Source organism: Polypterus senegalus, chromosome 4 (genome assembly GCF_016835505.1).
Source record: "Polypterus senegalus isolate Bchr_013 chromosome 4, ASM1683550v1, whole genome shotgun sequence".
Taxonomy (NCBI): Eukaryota; Metazoa; Chordata; class Cladistia; order Polypteriformes; family Polypteridae; genus Polypterus; species Polypterus senegalus.
This window is the reverse complement of record NC_053157.1, coordinates 90316322-90331352: the sequence shown is the minus strand read 5'-3', so window position 1 is coordinate 90331352 and position 15031 is coordinate 90316322. Positions and strand designations below refer to the sequence as shown.

The 15031-nt window shown below is 37.0% G+C and overlaps 1 protein-coding gene across 1 annotated transcript in view; it reads right to left on the bottom strand.

Moving 5' to 3' along the window:
• The window catches only part of enpp6 (ectonucleotide pyrophosphatase/phosphodiesterase 6), a 137988-nt gene that overhangs the window by 45286 nt on the left and 77671 nt on the right, over positions 1 to 15031 (bottom strand). Inside the window, exon 4 of the mRNA XM_039751027.1 lies at positions 12135 to 12276. Coding sequence (XP_039606961.1) covers positions 12135 to 12276 — 142 coding nt within the window. The remainder of the gene's footprint in view (positions 1 to 12134; positions 12277 to 15031) is intronic.

The following is a 15031-nucleotide window of genomic DNA, read 5'->3' as shown; positions in this document are numbered from 1 at the left end:
CAGAGGACACAAAACTAATTTTCTTTAAATGCGGTAAGGCACATTACCAGAGGCACAAATTTGAGCGTTCACATAGAAAATGTAATTTCTATACCACAGCCGTCGTGTAGCGCCTTTCAAAAGGGATCTACTACCGAGAGATGATCCATATATATTTTAGCTGCTGTTAGTTACTTACCTGTTGTGTTACACAGTCTTTAAAATGTAGTTTACCCGCAACCACTCCAGTAGGGCTCAATGTACCTGTACTTCTTAAAACGTTAATGTTTTACTGTTTAATAACTTATAGACTATATTTTATTATTTTTCCCTTGCACTCAGTGACCAAAGCTATACACACACATATAGACACATACAAACATACACACAAGTATATATATGTGTATATATATGTATGTATGTATATATATATATATACACACACACACACACACACACACATACATACATACATACACACATATATATAATTTGTGTGTGTGTATGTATGTACTGTATGTATGTGTGTGTATATATGATGTAGATAGGTATGTATATATATGTGTATATGTAGATATGTATATATAGATATGTAGATATGAAGATATGTATGTGTATATATATATGTGTATATATATATATATGTATGTATGTGTGTGTGTGTGTATATATATGACAGCAGCAATCCAAGCTTTGAGAAAACAGTAAAAAGGAGGCGTGTCAGGCGTGTGGTACATTTTCTGATGCAGCTACGAAAACAACTTTGTGGCGCTGCCGCCAAATACACAAAACAATTACTTTGACAATCATGTTACATTATTTTTAAAATGTTTCCTTTTCTTTTCATAACTTCTTAAACACATGACATCGCTGCGAAGCTCGGGTATTTTGCTATATATATATATATATATCACAGCGACACTCATAACAGTGACAAAACAATTACATTGACAATCATGTTACGTTATTTTCAAAATGTTTCCTTTTCTTTCTCTTTCCTTCTTTAACACACTACTTCTCCGCTGCCAAGCGCGAGTATATATATATATATATATAATAGATAGATAGAGATATATATATATAGATAGATATGAGAACAACACTCATATCAATGACAAAACAATTACATTAACAATCATTTTACGTTATTTTTAAAATTTTTCCATTTCTTTTTCGTACCTTCTTTAACACACTACTTCTCCGCTGCGAAGCGCGGGTATTCTGCTAGTTATATTATATATTATCAATGGAGCGCCATAAGCGACAATGAGCAAGCACATGATGTGAATGTCAAAATTGTTGGCACACAACATCACTATATGTGAATATAGGGTAAAACCCACAGGTTAAGTGTGTCATGCTCACATACTTAATTTAGAGCTGCTTCCTCAGACAAATATAGAAAATTGCAACATTATTTCATAAATGCACCATTGCATCCACATATTTATTTGCAAACTGAACTTTATTGGGACCACCTAAGTACAAAACTATCATTGTATTGGATCAGAGATACTTAAAAGTTACTGGGAGTAGGAAGCTGCAGTAACAGCACCTCCCACAAACCACAGATGTGACAACAAGTGCTTGATACATGGAGCATTACAGCATTAGAAATTATTTGAGGAGAATTAAACATTAAGTCAAACAATGCTTGCTAATTCTATCTACCTAATTTCTCCAAAATAACATCAAATCATATTTTGAATGTCCTCAAAGTTCTTCTCTGTAACATAATACTTGCTGATCTATTCCATGTTTCTATGATTCTGTGTGTGAAGAAAATGTACAATTAACAAGTTCCCAACTATACCCTCCATGTTCCTGCTGAACTCTTGTTAAAATAACAGACTTAACCCACTGTACTAATGGCTTTAATAATTTTAAAAACCTTCAGTCATGTCACTTCTTAACCTCCATTTGCTTAAAATGAAAAGGCCCAGTTCCTTTAATCTTTTCCCATAACTCATACCCTGCAGTAGTGCTGGCCGGTATGACCAATACCAATTACTGCAGTAGACTGGCTAAGAATAACCTATTCCACAATCATGAGAATTGTACATTCTACAAAAAAACCTTTTAATGTGCACACAAGTATTAATACAGGTTTTTATGGCCCCATAAAGTGATAGTTTTCAAGGGGGTGGCACTAATGAAGAGAAGGAATCACATTGCATGACAGTTGCAGTCAAAATATAGAGCCTTTTTATTGAACAAATTTTGCAAACAACTTAAACTAAAATTTTGACAACATATTTTCAACCATGCAAAGAGGCATTTAGACTTAGTAAAATATCCAGAGGTGCTTGTAAAAAGTTGTATTGCACTGAACATGTCTTAGAAAAGGAATAAATAGTAAATATTTTTTGTAAACCAACTAGATTTTCTGTTAATGTTAACAATCTCTGTCCACTGACACATTAAAGTGACTTTTTAAACAACTTTCCCATCATTAAACTGCATAATATTTAAACTAATAAATAATAACAAAATAAATAATAGAGCAACTTCCAGTAATAATACTATTACTTCAAGACTTCAAGCCCAGGTGTATTCAGTAAATAAAAATAAAATAAAACAAGTGCATCTTGGTGAGACATCTTTACCAACTGAAGTATCATTTAGGCAAATTGCATTAATATGGGCCTTGCTTCAAGCTGAGCTATATACATAAATAATAAAACTGCAACTTGCATTTATAATGCTATTTGTGGCATAGCCCTATGGAATCGTATTAGGGCCACGGTGAGGAAAAAAAACACGGACACAGGAAAGAAAAAACAAACTATACGTCGAGAATAAAGTCAACATGTTGACTTTATTCTCGACATTTCCATTTTATTCTCATAATTTATTTTATAATTAAAGTAGAATGTCGTAAACTAAAATCAATGTTTAATTTACTAGATTTTCTCAAACCCCACCATAAGTTAATGTAGCACATTAAATGCTTTGTGTTAACTGTTCCCCGACCCAGTTGTTAATCACTACGCTTCTTAAACTGACTTTCTCTACACTAAGAGGAGGTGCAGGCAGCGATCACCGCACATAATGCATTCACTTCATGATATTCCTGCTCTCTGAAAATTTAGAATGCTAAGGTAAATACTTGATATCATTTTTAGGATGAAATGCATTAAAGCAGTTATTAAACATGCACGGTAGTGTGGTGGTAGTGCTGAAACGAGCAATACATACACTAGTAGGGTCAATATAGCATAACAAAACCCCACATCCTACATGAATTTGAAAGGAAACTGATGGATGCTGAGTAAACACACCAAAAAAACATGCAAATTCAAGGCATGGAACACCCAAGATCCCCTTGCTGTGTGGCAGCAGTACAACCTCCACGCCACTTGCCTCCACATGATTAATACATGCTTTAACACTAGAATTACCAGAGCCTACGAAAAAACTCGTAATTCCGTCCCACCTTAAACTGCTTCTTAAATCCCTTCACACCTCTCCGCCAGCGCCCTTTGTCTTCTAAATGTGCTGATAAAGAGAAGCCGGCTATTCCATCCCCCCACCAATTTAGAACGTGCACGAACTTCTCTCAGCTCATGCCTTGATTGAGTATCTGGGAGTGAAGTGGAGTTTTAGAGTGGAAATAATAGATCGTTGTTTGGAACACACGCATTTCATGTCTGTTCCGTTTCTACAGTAATCTGTGTCAACACATTGTTAAAACAGAAACTTTTTTATATTCTAGTAGTAGATGACAAAATGTAGGCATAAACTATATAATGTATGAAGCCTGAAGTCCAAATAGCAAAGAAACATTTTCACAAGAATAACACAATTGCACTTTTATTCAAACATATAACTGCAGAAACAAAAGCCGCCTTAACATGCGACATTGACACCAGTTTACTGTAACTGACTCCGTGGCTCAATAGACTCAGCCCCCGCTTGGGAATCAAGGGGTCGCGGGTTTGATCCTGCGCCCCTCCGTTTTGAGAAGTAAACTGGCTCTTGTCTTACTGTTTTAGAATAAAAGCATACATTTGATTTCAGTCTGTAACAGCCGGTGCAGTTTATGATCCTTGTAAAGGTTAGCTTTTTTTTTTTTATTCACTTTTCACTCTCTCAGTTGCGTTCAGAATCAATCCATACAACCCCATCTGACACGGCTGTTTTCACTAAAGGCGCTATAGCTCTGCAGTGTACCACGATGCATACTAACGCACAATCACCCCGGTTCTGACACACAAGCGCTGGCGAAGCTGCCTTCTTAGTATCTCACCGTCACTTGCTTTTCGTTTATTGAGTGTTCCTGCCAGTCCCCGCATGTTGCTATATGCTTTTTCTTTTGTACTACAGGACATGCAGAGGAAAGAATGGTAAAGACCAGTAGCTTCGGCGCTATATGCAATCATCAGACACTCCCCATCTGCCCGTGTCGTTCAAGCACAGGAACATATATTGGTGTAAAAGTATAACAAAGGTGCACTTTTATTCAAGTGCACTTTTTCCATCGCCTTTTCCTGTAAGAAGCAGTGTACACACTTCTCTCTATCCAGCATACAGCAACATGCGGGGCTGGCAGGAACACTCAATAAAACTGAATAAAAAGAAAATCAAGTGACGGTGAGATACGAAGAAGGCAGCTTCGCCAGCGCCTGTGTGTCAGAACCGGTGGGGGCGTTAGTATGCATCGTGGTACAGCACAGAGCTATAGCGCGTCTGTATTCTGTTTCTTTTGTACTCCAGGGCACGCAGAGGAGAGAATAATAAAGAGAAGTTCGGCGCTATATGCAATCATCAGACACTCCCCATCTGCCCGTTGTTTTGTTATACTTTTCAATACTTTTATACTGCTCAAACTGGCATGCTCAAAAATACACGTGTAATGCCACGAAAAGTGCACGCAGACACTTCATTTCGCAAACAAAACAAGTGCACTTTTATTCAAAACTACCTGTATAACCGAAGAAAAAAGAAAGCAAGTTACAGTAGGCGATTGATACGACAGCTTGCATGGTGCAATGCTAAGAAGTGCAGATTTTCATTCCGTGCTATATAAAATCATCACATTCAAATATTAACAGTTCCCACACACCCAAGGACCATCCTTCCTACATTTACGACACGTGTACTTGTTGCAGTGTACACACCTCTCTGTGCTATGGTTTCTATTACACTGAATGAGCACCTGACACTGTACTTTCTTCCCTGGGGAAGGTCCGCATCAGAGAATTTCCAGTTCCTGCATAAATTCTCACCGATCTGACGCTGTTCGTTTTCAAATAATATTGCATTAGTGCGATTATATTTTCACATATATTGTCTCTTTCTTTCAGGTGTGTAATAGAAACCACAGCATAGAGAGAAGTGTGTACACTGCTTCTTACAGGAAAAGGCGATGGAAAAAGTGCACTTGAATAAAAGTGCACTTTTGTTATACTTTTACACCAATATATGTTCCTGTGCTTGAACGACACGGGCAGATGGGGAGTGTCTGATGATTGCATATAGCGCCGAAATTACTGGTCTTTACCATTCTTTCCTCTGCATGTCCTGTAGTACAAAAGAAAAGCATACAGCAACATGCGGGGACTGGCAGGAACACTCAATAAAACGAAAAGCAAGTGACGGTGAGATACGAAGAAGGCAGCTTCGCCAGCGTTTGTGTGTCAGAACCGGGGGTGATTGTGCGTTAGTATGCATCGTGGTACACTGCAGAGCTATAGCGCGTCTTTAGTGAAAACAGCCGTGTCAGATGGGGTTGTATGGATTGATTCTGAACGCGACTGAGAGAGTGAAAAGTGAATAAAAAAAAAAAGCTAACCTTTACAAGGATCATAAACTGCACCGGCTGTTACAGACTGAAATCAAATGTATGCTTTTATTCTAAAACAGTAAGACAAGATCAGTTTACTTCTCAAAACGGAGGGGCGCAGGATCGAACCCGCAACCCCTTGATTCCCAAGCGGGGGGCTGAGTCTATTGAGCCACGGAGTCAGTTACAGTAAACTGATGTCAATGTCGCATGTTAAGGCGGCTTTTTGTTTCTGCAGTTATATGTTTGAATAAAAGTGCAATTGTGTTATTCTTGTGAAAATGTTTCTTTGCTATTTGGACTTCAGGCTTCATACATTATATAGTTTATGCCTACATTTTGTCATCTACTACTAGAATATAAAAAAGTTTCTGTTTTAACAATGTGTTGACACAGATTACTGTAGAAACGGAACAGACATGAAATGCGTGTGTTCCAAACAACGATCTATTATTTCCACTCTAAAACTCCACTTCACTCCCAGATACTCAATCAAGGCATGAGCTGAGAGAAGTTCGTGCATGTTCTAAATTGGTGGGGGGATGGAATAGCCGGCTTCTCTTTATCAGCACATTTAGAAGACAAAGGGCGCTGGCGGAGAGGTGTGAAGGGATTTAAGAAGCAGTTTAAGGTGGGACGGAATTACGAGTTTTTTCGTAGGCTCTGGTAATTCTAGTGTTAATGCATTTCCTCATAAAATTATATCAAGTATTTATCTTAGAATTCTAAATGTTCAGGGAGCAGGAATATCATGAAATTTGTTTATTTTTTATTTTTTTTTTATTTATTAATTTTATTACAATCAATACATAGCAATCAAGTTTTTACAAAAAAAAGAATTATGTTAAGAACAGATCGATCCCCACCCCTGAGAGAGAGAGCAAGCCAAACGGTGTAAAATTTAAGGCTTGTAAAAATACCTAAATGAATAAACTCTCTGTGCTTTATAAACTTATTTTAAAATATTACTGATTAGATCCTGCCATGTTTTGAAAAAAGTCTGTACAGATCCTCTAACTGAGTATTTGATTTTTTCCAATTTTAAATAGTATAACACATCAGTTTCCCACTGACTTAAAAGAGGAGAGTTTGGGTTCTTCCAGTTTATCAGAATAAGTCTGCGTGCCAACAGTGTAGTGAATGCAATCACAATTTGTTTGTCCTTCTCCACTTTAAGCCCCTCTGGAAGAACCCCAAACACAGCTGTTCATGGGTTAGGAGGGATTGTGAGTCCAAGGCCGTCTGAGAGGTAATTAAAAATTTTTGTCCAGAATAATGCTAATTTGGTGCAGGCCCAGAACATGTGACCCAGTGAGGCTGGGGCTTGGTTGCAACGTTCGCGGGTTGGATCATGCCCTGGAAACATTTTGGAGAGTTTTAGTCGAGACAGATGTGCTCGATATATAATTTTGAGTTGTATAATTGTATGCTTCGCGCATATGGAGCTCGAGTGAATTCTCTGCATTGCTACTTTCCACTCCTTTTCTGATATATTAATTGAGAGGTCATTTTCCCAGTGTCCTCTTGGATCTTTGAAAGGAAGGGATTGTAAAATGATTTTATATATTGTAGAGATGGAGTCTAATTCCTCAAAATTGAGCAATATTTTTTCCAGCGTGGATGAGGGTGCAAGATGAGGAAAATCTGGAAGGTGGGAATATCATGAAATTAATGTATTCTGTATGCTACCTGCGCCTCCTTTTAGTGCAAGAGGAAGTCAGTTTAAGAAGCACGTAGCGATTAACATTGTTCGGGGAACACTTAACACAAAGCTTTTATTGTGCTACATAATTTATGACAGGGCTTGAGAAAATCTAGTAAATTAAATATTCATTTTAAGATGAAGTTTAGTTTACGATGTTCTACTTTAATGACAAATTCCGAGAATAAAGTCAACATGTCGAGTTTAATCTCGACATATAAACAGCGAGAATAAAGTAGAAATGTTGTTAATAAAGTCAACATATCGACTTTATTCTTGTCATAAGTGTCAAGAATTAAGTCAACATGTTGTCACACTATTACACAGTACCACGGTACATTAAACTGTATTGAAAAAAAATAAAACAAGTACAACTTGGCTTGCAGTATTATCCAGTAGTATAGAAACAGTATTTATAGATTTGAACATAATGGTCCACATCCGACCTTTTAAAACCAAAGTATTTCCAGGCAACGGACGTGACTCCTTTTTTTCGGCAAAAGTTCTTCTGTGTCATCATGTTCAACTTTATCATCTGCTACAGCTTCAGTTTCGGAATGTTCTCTGTCCATTTTCACCATGCAATACCTCCACTACCGCGTGTACTCTGTTGCATACGTGTTTAGCGGTGTAGCAGTGAAAAAGTTCCGCCCTTAAACATTTTCTCGCTACGCCACGTTCTGAACGCTGTTTAGGCAATTTAAACCGGTGTTGCAGTATAAGAAAAATCCATATCATAACAAAAATAAAAAACGGTTTTCGTTATGAACCGGTATACTGCCCAGCACTACCCTGCAGTCCTAGAATCAGCATAGTTGCTCTTCTCTGGAATTTTGTAGCATTACTATGGTGTTTTTTTTGCAGTCTGGAAACCAGAACTGCACACAGTACACCAAGTCAGGTCTCACCAGTGTTATATAAAGCTTAAGCACAAACTCCTATGACTTGTATTGTACACGCCAAGATATATAATTTAACATTCTATTAGCCGTTTAAATGGCTACTGCGCATTGTCGGATTTTGATAATGACAAGTCCACTACAACTCCTAGGTCCTTCTCATGATGGTGTATTCAAATGTAACATTTCTACTTACTAAGTGTAATGCTGTACATTTACTTAAATTAAATTTCATCAGCCACAAATTTGCATGAGCCTGTATGCTGTCTGTGATTTTATAGATTAATTGCAAACCCTCCTGCATATATATTTGCTCTTTAACGTCTCTGACATTTACTCACGCCATTATTAGACTTTACAGAGTCATTCTGTTACATGTTGTGTATCCTCAGAGATATACTCTGTATATTGTACTGCTCTATATAGAAGTACTCCTTGAAACTATTTAGTATTATATTTTGGATGTTTTTTTTTTATTTTTACATATTTTCCTATACTATGCATAAAAGAAATTTCTATTTCTGCAAGATTATAATTTTACTTTTGTCAATTTAAAGTTTGTTTTTTATATAATACCTCCCTATGCCATGTAGTCTGTATACTGTAGTATTAATTTGTTGTATGTGGAAGGTAGTTACATTGGCAAAAAGAGGCTTTTCATATATTATATAAAAGATGTATTCCAAAGTGAATCATAGCCCTCAATTCATGAAGACTGCATTCATAATATTTTTTTTTTCTCTGTACCCTAATAAGCTTTCATATGACATTCAGACGGTGGGCTATGATTCATCTTTTCACGGCGACTTTGATATCTGACAACTTCTTTTTTACTTCAGGCACTGTGCGACTGTGAACTTGAGCTTTTGAGTTTCTCCGACACTCTATGTCACTCGATCAACTTCCTTTTGTTGTTTATACCACTGTTTAAACCAACAAATAGTACGTTTTTTCTTGCCTCCACTAGGTATTCACTGAAAATCTTCTATTTCCCCTCCCCCCGTGCTTTTGCCATTGCCTTTTCACAGAACGCTGAGCTTAAGGGCTTTTATATTGATTTGCATATTCAAAGAGGTGTAATTCTGGGAGAAGACGGGGCGGGACAACAGGCGCATGCATGTGCGTTACTTTTCACATTGACCATGATTTATTTAGCGGAAGAATGAGGAAGTTGGCGTTCACACAGATTTATGTATCTGGATTTTTTTTTGTGCGTACGCACATTTCTGCTTTTGTCTGTACACCATATTATAGCGTGAATTCTTCATATGGCATTATGCATGAGGCCTCTGGCCTGTTTGTTGAGGAAAGGCTTATAAACCCTTTCTAAGATGCTCTTATTAAAACAGAAATTCAGCTATCTTTGCCACACATGTCCGGTACATAAACAACCTACAATGTTTTATTTTCTACATCGCAAATACATTTAACATTACAAAACTAGGAAAGATAATGTAAATTGGCCTTGTATGAGTGATTGTAATGTATGATTGATCCCTGCAAAGTACTGACTTTCCAGTCAGAACTGAACCTTACATTGTGCCCAGTGTTGCTAGGATAGGTTTTGAATCTCTAATATCATGAACTGAAAAGAGGTTGCTACACTGAGGCAATTACTCCAAAAAGGTAAATGGAACAAGTTAATATTTATGGCTGTAGAACACTGATTGTCACACTAGGTTTGATAAAGGACATTTCCTGTTATTTATAATTACAGAATCACTGTTTTGATTTTTAATATAGATTATTATATTTACCAAATTATGTGTATAGGCATTTATGATCCATTCATTTGAAATTAAAAATAAGTAATAATGAAAATTCACTTTCAATCTACAAGTAATCATACCACATATTTATTTCATGACAAACCCAAATAATCTATACAATATGTCCTAAAGAAAAAAACACAGCGGAGACATAAATTCTGGCCAGACTGCATCTCAGTATGAATCTGGACCTGAAATCTAGATACTGTTATTTGGTAACACTATAATTTTGCCATGCTAAGCCCATCATTTTTCAAACTTACTTAAAAGAAGTTAGAAAATAATTTGATTAAAATCATGATTTCTCAAGTTTATAGGCTATTTATGTCACCCATGTTTATCTCCCTAAACCACATTAATTTGCTATATATACTGCTCAAAAGAATTAAAGGAACACTTTTTAATCAGAGTATAGCATAAAGTCAATGAAACTTATGGGATATTAATCTGGTCAGTTAAGTAGCAGAGGGGGTTGTTAATCAGTTTCAGCTGCTGTGGTGTTAATGAAATTAACAACAGATGCACTAGAGGGGCAACAATGAGATGACCCCCAAAACAGGAATGGTTTAACAGGTGGAGGCCACTGACATTTTTCCCTCCTCATCTTTTCTGACTGTTTCTTCACTAGTTTTGCATTTGGCTACAGTCAGTGTTACTACTGGTAGCATGAGGTGATACCTGGACCCTACAGAGGTTGCACAGGTAGTCCAACTTCTCCAGGATGGCACATCAATATGTGTCATTGCCAGAAGGTTTGCTGTGTCTCCCTGCACAGTCTCAAGGGCATGGAGGAGATTCTAGGAGACAAGCAGTTACTCTAGGAGAGCTGGAGAGGGCCATAGAAGGTCCATAACCCATCAGCAGGACCAGTATCTGCTCCTTTGGGCAAGGAGGAACAGGATGAGCACTGCCAGAGCCCTACAAAATGACCTCAAGCAGGCCACTGGTGTGAATGTCTCTGACCAAACAACCAGAAAGACTTCATGAGGGTGACCCAAGGGCCCCATGTCCTCTAATGGGCCCTGAGCTCACTGCCCAGCAGCATGCAGCTCGATTGGCATTCGCCATAAAATACCAGAATTGGCATGTGCACCACTGGTGCCCTGTGCTTATTACAGATGAGAGCAGGTTCACCCTGAGCACGTGACAGAAGTGAAAGGGTCTGGAGAAGCCATGGAGAATATTATGCTGCCTGTAACATCATTCAGCATGAGCAGTTTGGTGGTGGGTTAATGATTGTCTGGGGAGGCATATCCATGGAGGGTCACACAGACCGCTACAGGCTTGACAAAGGCACCTTGGCTGCCATTAGGTATCAGGATGAAATCCTTGGACCCATTGTCAGACCCTATGCTGGTACAGTGGCTCCTGGTGCACGACAATTCCTGGCCTCATGTGGTAAGAGTATGCAGGCAGTTCCTGGAGGATGAAGGAATTGATACCATTGACTGGCCACCACACTTTCCTGACCTAAATCCAATAGAACACCTCTGGGACATTATGTTTTGGTCCATCCAATGCCACCAGGTTGCACCTCAGACTGTTCAGGAGCTCAGTGAAGCCCTGGTCCAGATCTGGGAGGAGATCCCCCACAACACCATCTGTCATCTCATTAGAAGCATGCACCGATGTTGTCAGGCATGTATACAAGAACACAGGGGCCATACAAAGTGCTGCGTACAATTTTGAGTTGCTGCAATTAAATTTTGGCAAAATGGACTAGCCTGCCACATAATTTTTTCACTCTGATTTTTGGGGCGTCTTTGAATTCAGGGCTCTGTAGGTTGATCATTTTCATTTCCATCAAACGATGTGGCATCCTTTCGTTCCTAACACATTACCCAGTCTATATCAGTATAGATATCCAGGAGGATTTCTTTTTCCCATTGAGATCTGATGTGTTTTCAAAGTGTTCCTTTAATTTTTTTGAGCAGTTTATAATGCAACAGAATAAAAAGAAAGGAAATGTCAGAACTTTTAAAAGTATTGATTAATACAACCTTGATTTGTTCAGTCATTTTCTTCAGAGCACTGTCTAAATTTTTTAAGGCAATTTTCCTTTCAGTTGACCAAGGGCCATAGTGGTGTCCTTCAACATCAATTCTTTCATAGTAAACTCCTGCCATGTCTGCAGTGTCTTTGCTAATGAAATAATAAAATTATACATTGTTAATTTCTGTCAAACACAAATGCACTTAAAACATAATTTAACAGGAATAGTGGGACATGAAAAAATCTGAAAATAAGTTAAAGTAAAATCAAAAATATTGTTTAATAGTAAATCATTGGAATATATGCACTATATGTCCAAACTACTTACTTATTTACATAAAAAGACATTCCAAAAATAATAGGTATATTGAAATTACAAAGAAACGCCTGGCAATACTGAAATATTAGGTATTGTAACTAGACATTTCATCCAACATCTCACCATGGAATGAAAAGTGTCATCAAATGATTCAATTATGAGCACATTCTTAACTGCAAGGAAATTACTGATGATACATAAAGTGCATTAATTACTTCTGAAAGCAAAAATGTTTATTTTCTGACATTCATACAACATGCATATAATACCTGCATTTGTACTAAAAGTATTAGACAACGAGGAAAGAAATTTTAAGAAAGGAACATTGTAGGCAAGCCCAACAGTATTTACATTTAATCTCCCTCAAAGCAAGAAAGGGAAAAAAATCAATGTATTCATCAGAGAGAATCCACGTGTTATAATAAGTAAAATGACAGATGAGACCAGAATAGAGCATCATGTGGTCCATCTCTTTAAACATGACTAAAACAGAGAAAAAGGATCCACACAATTATATTCATGCTTCTAGAATGCTGGTGAAGCCAGGATTTTTTACAGAAGGAAACACATGTCGGTAGGTATCCAGGTTTGACTGATATTTGTTTAATATTTTATTGAATTGTAAAATTAGCAAGCTTATTATTTTTGATGCAGTCTTTATAAATATGTGATGTATTTTAAAATATTTTTAGATACAATGAAAGGAGTAGATTACTCTATTGAGTTCAACTCACACATAAACTTAAATTCTTATTGTCTAGTTGCACCATGTTAATTTTGTTTTTGTTTGATGGAATCTTCATCAAAAGAATAAAAGAACTGTTGATTTATTTCAGGATAGTAATTTTGTATACTTCTAAAATTTTTCATGGAAAGTAAATTTAAAAGAGCTAATCTGATTATATATACCATCTCTTTAATGGTTAAATATTACATAATCTGTCTCTTTTCATTTTGCTTTTTGGGCATTATGGTTTTAAATTTTCATTTTTATATATTTCATCATTATCATTGTTACATCATTGCATCACCATTTTGCGGATTTGTTTTAATGGGTGGGCTGAATTGTCATGAAGTATGCTTTTCATCATTGGTCACATGATTTGAGCAAATTGTTGCATATGACATCACAGATACACTATAAAATGTACCACTCCTAAAATCTATGCATGTATATGAAAGTACAGCACGATTTTTTATTACTGCCAAATACAAGAAAGCAGGAAATATATTAAAAGATTACAGACTCAGTGACCACACTACTCCTGTGTAAGACAATATACAAGACTCCCCTGAGTGTGGGCTATCTATTCTCAATGCTTCCTAGGAGTCTGGTAACATCTGTCTCTGTGTGTATTTTCTCCAGGACTTCACCAGCCAACAGAATTATGATGTTACAAAACAAGAATTATTGGCCATTCTGCCAATTCCTTTACAAGAATGGAGACATTGCCATACAAGTAGAACATTAATTTGTCATTTACATTAAACATAAGAACCTCATGTATTTAAAAATAGCAAACATTATGTAATCCCTGACAAAACAGATGGCCTGCACTTTAAGTCATTTTTATTTTGTAATTTCACATAGAGTTGAGAGTAATAATATAAAAATGGATGTACTCTGGCATCAATAAACCAGGAACCTGATTATACCAATCAAACTTTTGAAACAGCAATAGATGTGGAAGATGTGGAACATTTTACATTAGGGGTCAAATTCATCATTTTTTGATGAAGGCAGCTATTCTATTAATTAATTAAATGAATTAATTTATGTGCGCCCCACGATTTTATTTAGTCACATATTACCATGAAAATTGTGGTTAAAGAAAAATGTATTTTTTACTTTTTAGTGCATTTATAACTCAAGAATATAAAATCGTTTTACTTAAAAAGAAGTATATACACTCACCTAAAGGATTATTAGGAACACCTGTTCAATTTCTCATTAATGCAATTATCTAATCAACCAATCACATGGCAGTTGCTTCAATGCATTTAGGGGTGTGGTCCTGGTCAAGACAATCTCCTGAACTCCAAACTGAATGTCAGAATGGGAAAGAAAGGTGATTTAAGCAATTTTGAGCGTGGCATGGTTGTTGGTGCCAGACGGGCCGGTCTGAGTATTTCACAATCTGCTCAGTTACTGGGATTTTCACGCACAAACATTTCTAGGGTTTACAAAGAATGGTGTGAAAAGGGAAAAACATCCAGTATGCGGCAGTCCTGTGGGCGAAAATGCCTTGTTGATGCCAGAGGTCAGAGGAGAATGGGCCGACTGATTCAAGCTGATAGAAGAGCAACTTTGACTGAAATAACCACTCGTTACAACCGAGGTATGCAGCAAAGCATTTGTGAAGCCACAACACGCACAACCTTGAGGCGGATGGGCTACAACAGCAGAAGACCCCACCGGGTACCACTCATCTCCACTACAAATAAGAAAAAGAGGCTACAATTTGCACAAGCTCACCAAAATTGGACAGCTGAAGACTGGAAAAATGTTGCCTGGTCTGATGAGTCTCGATTTCTGTTGAGACATTCAAATGGTAGAGTCAGAATTTGGCGTAAACAGAATGAGAA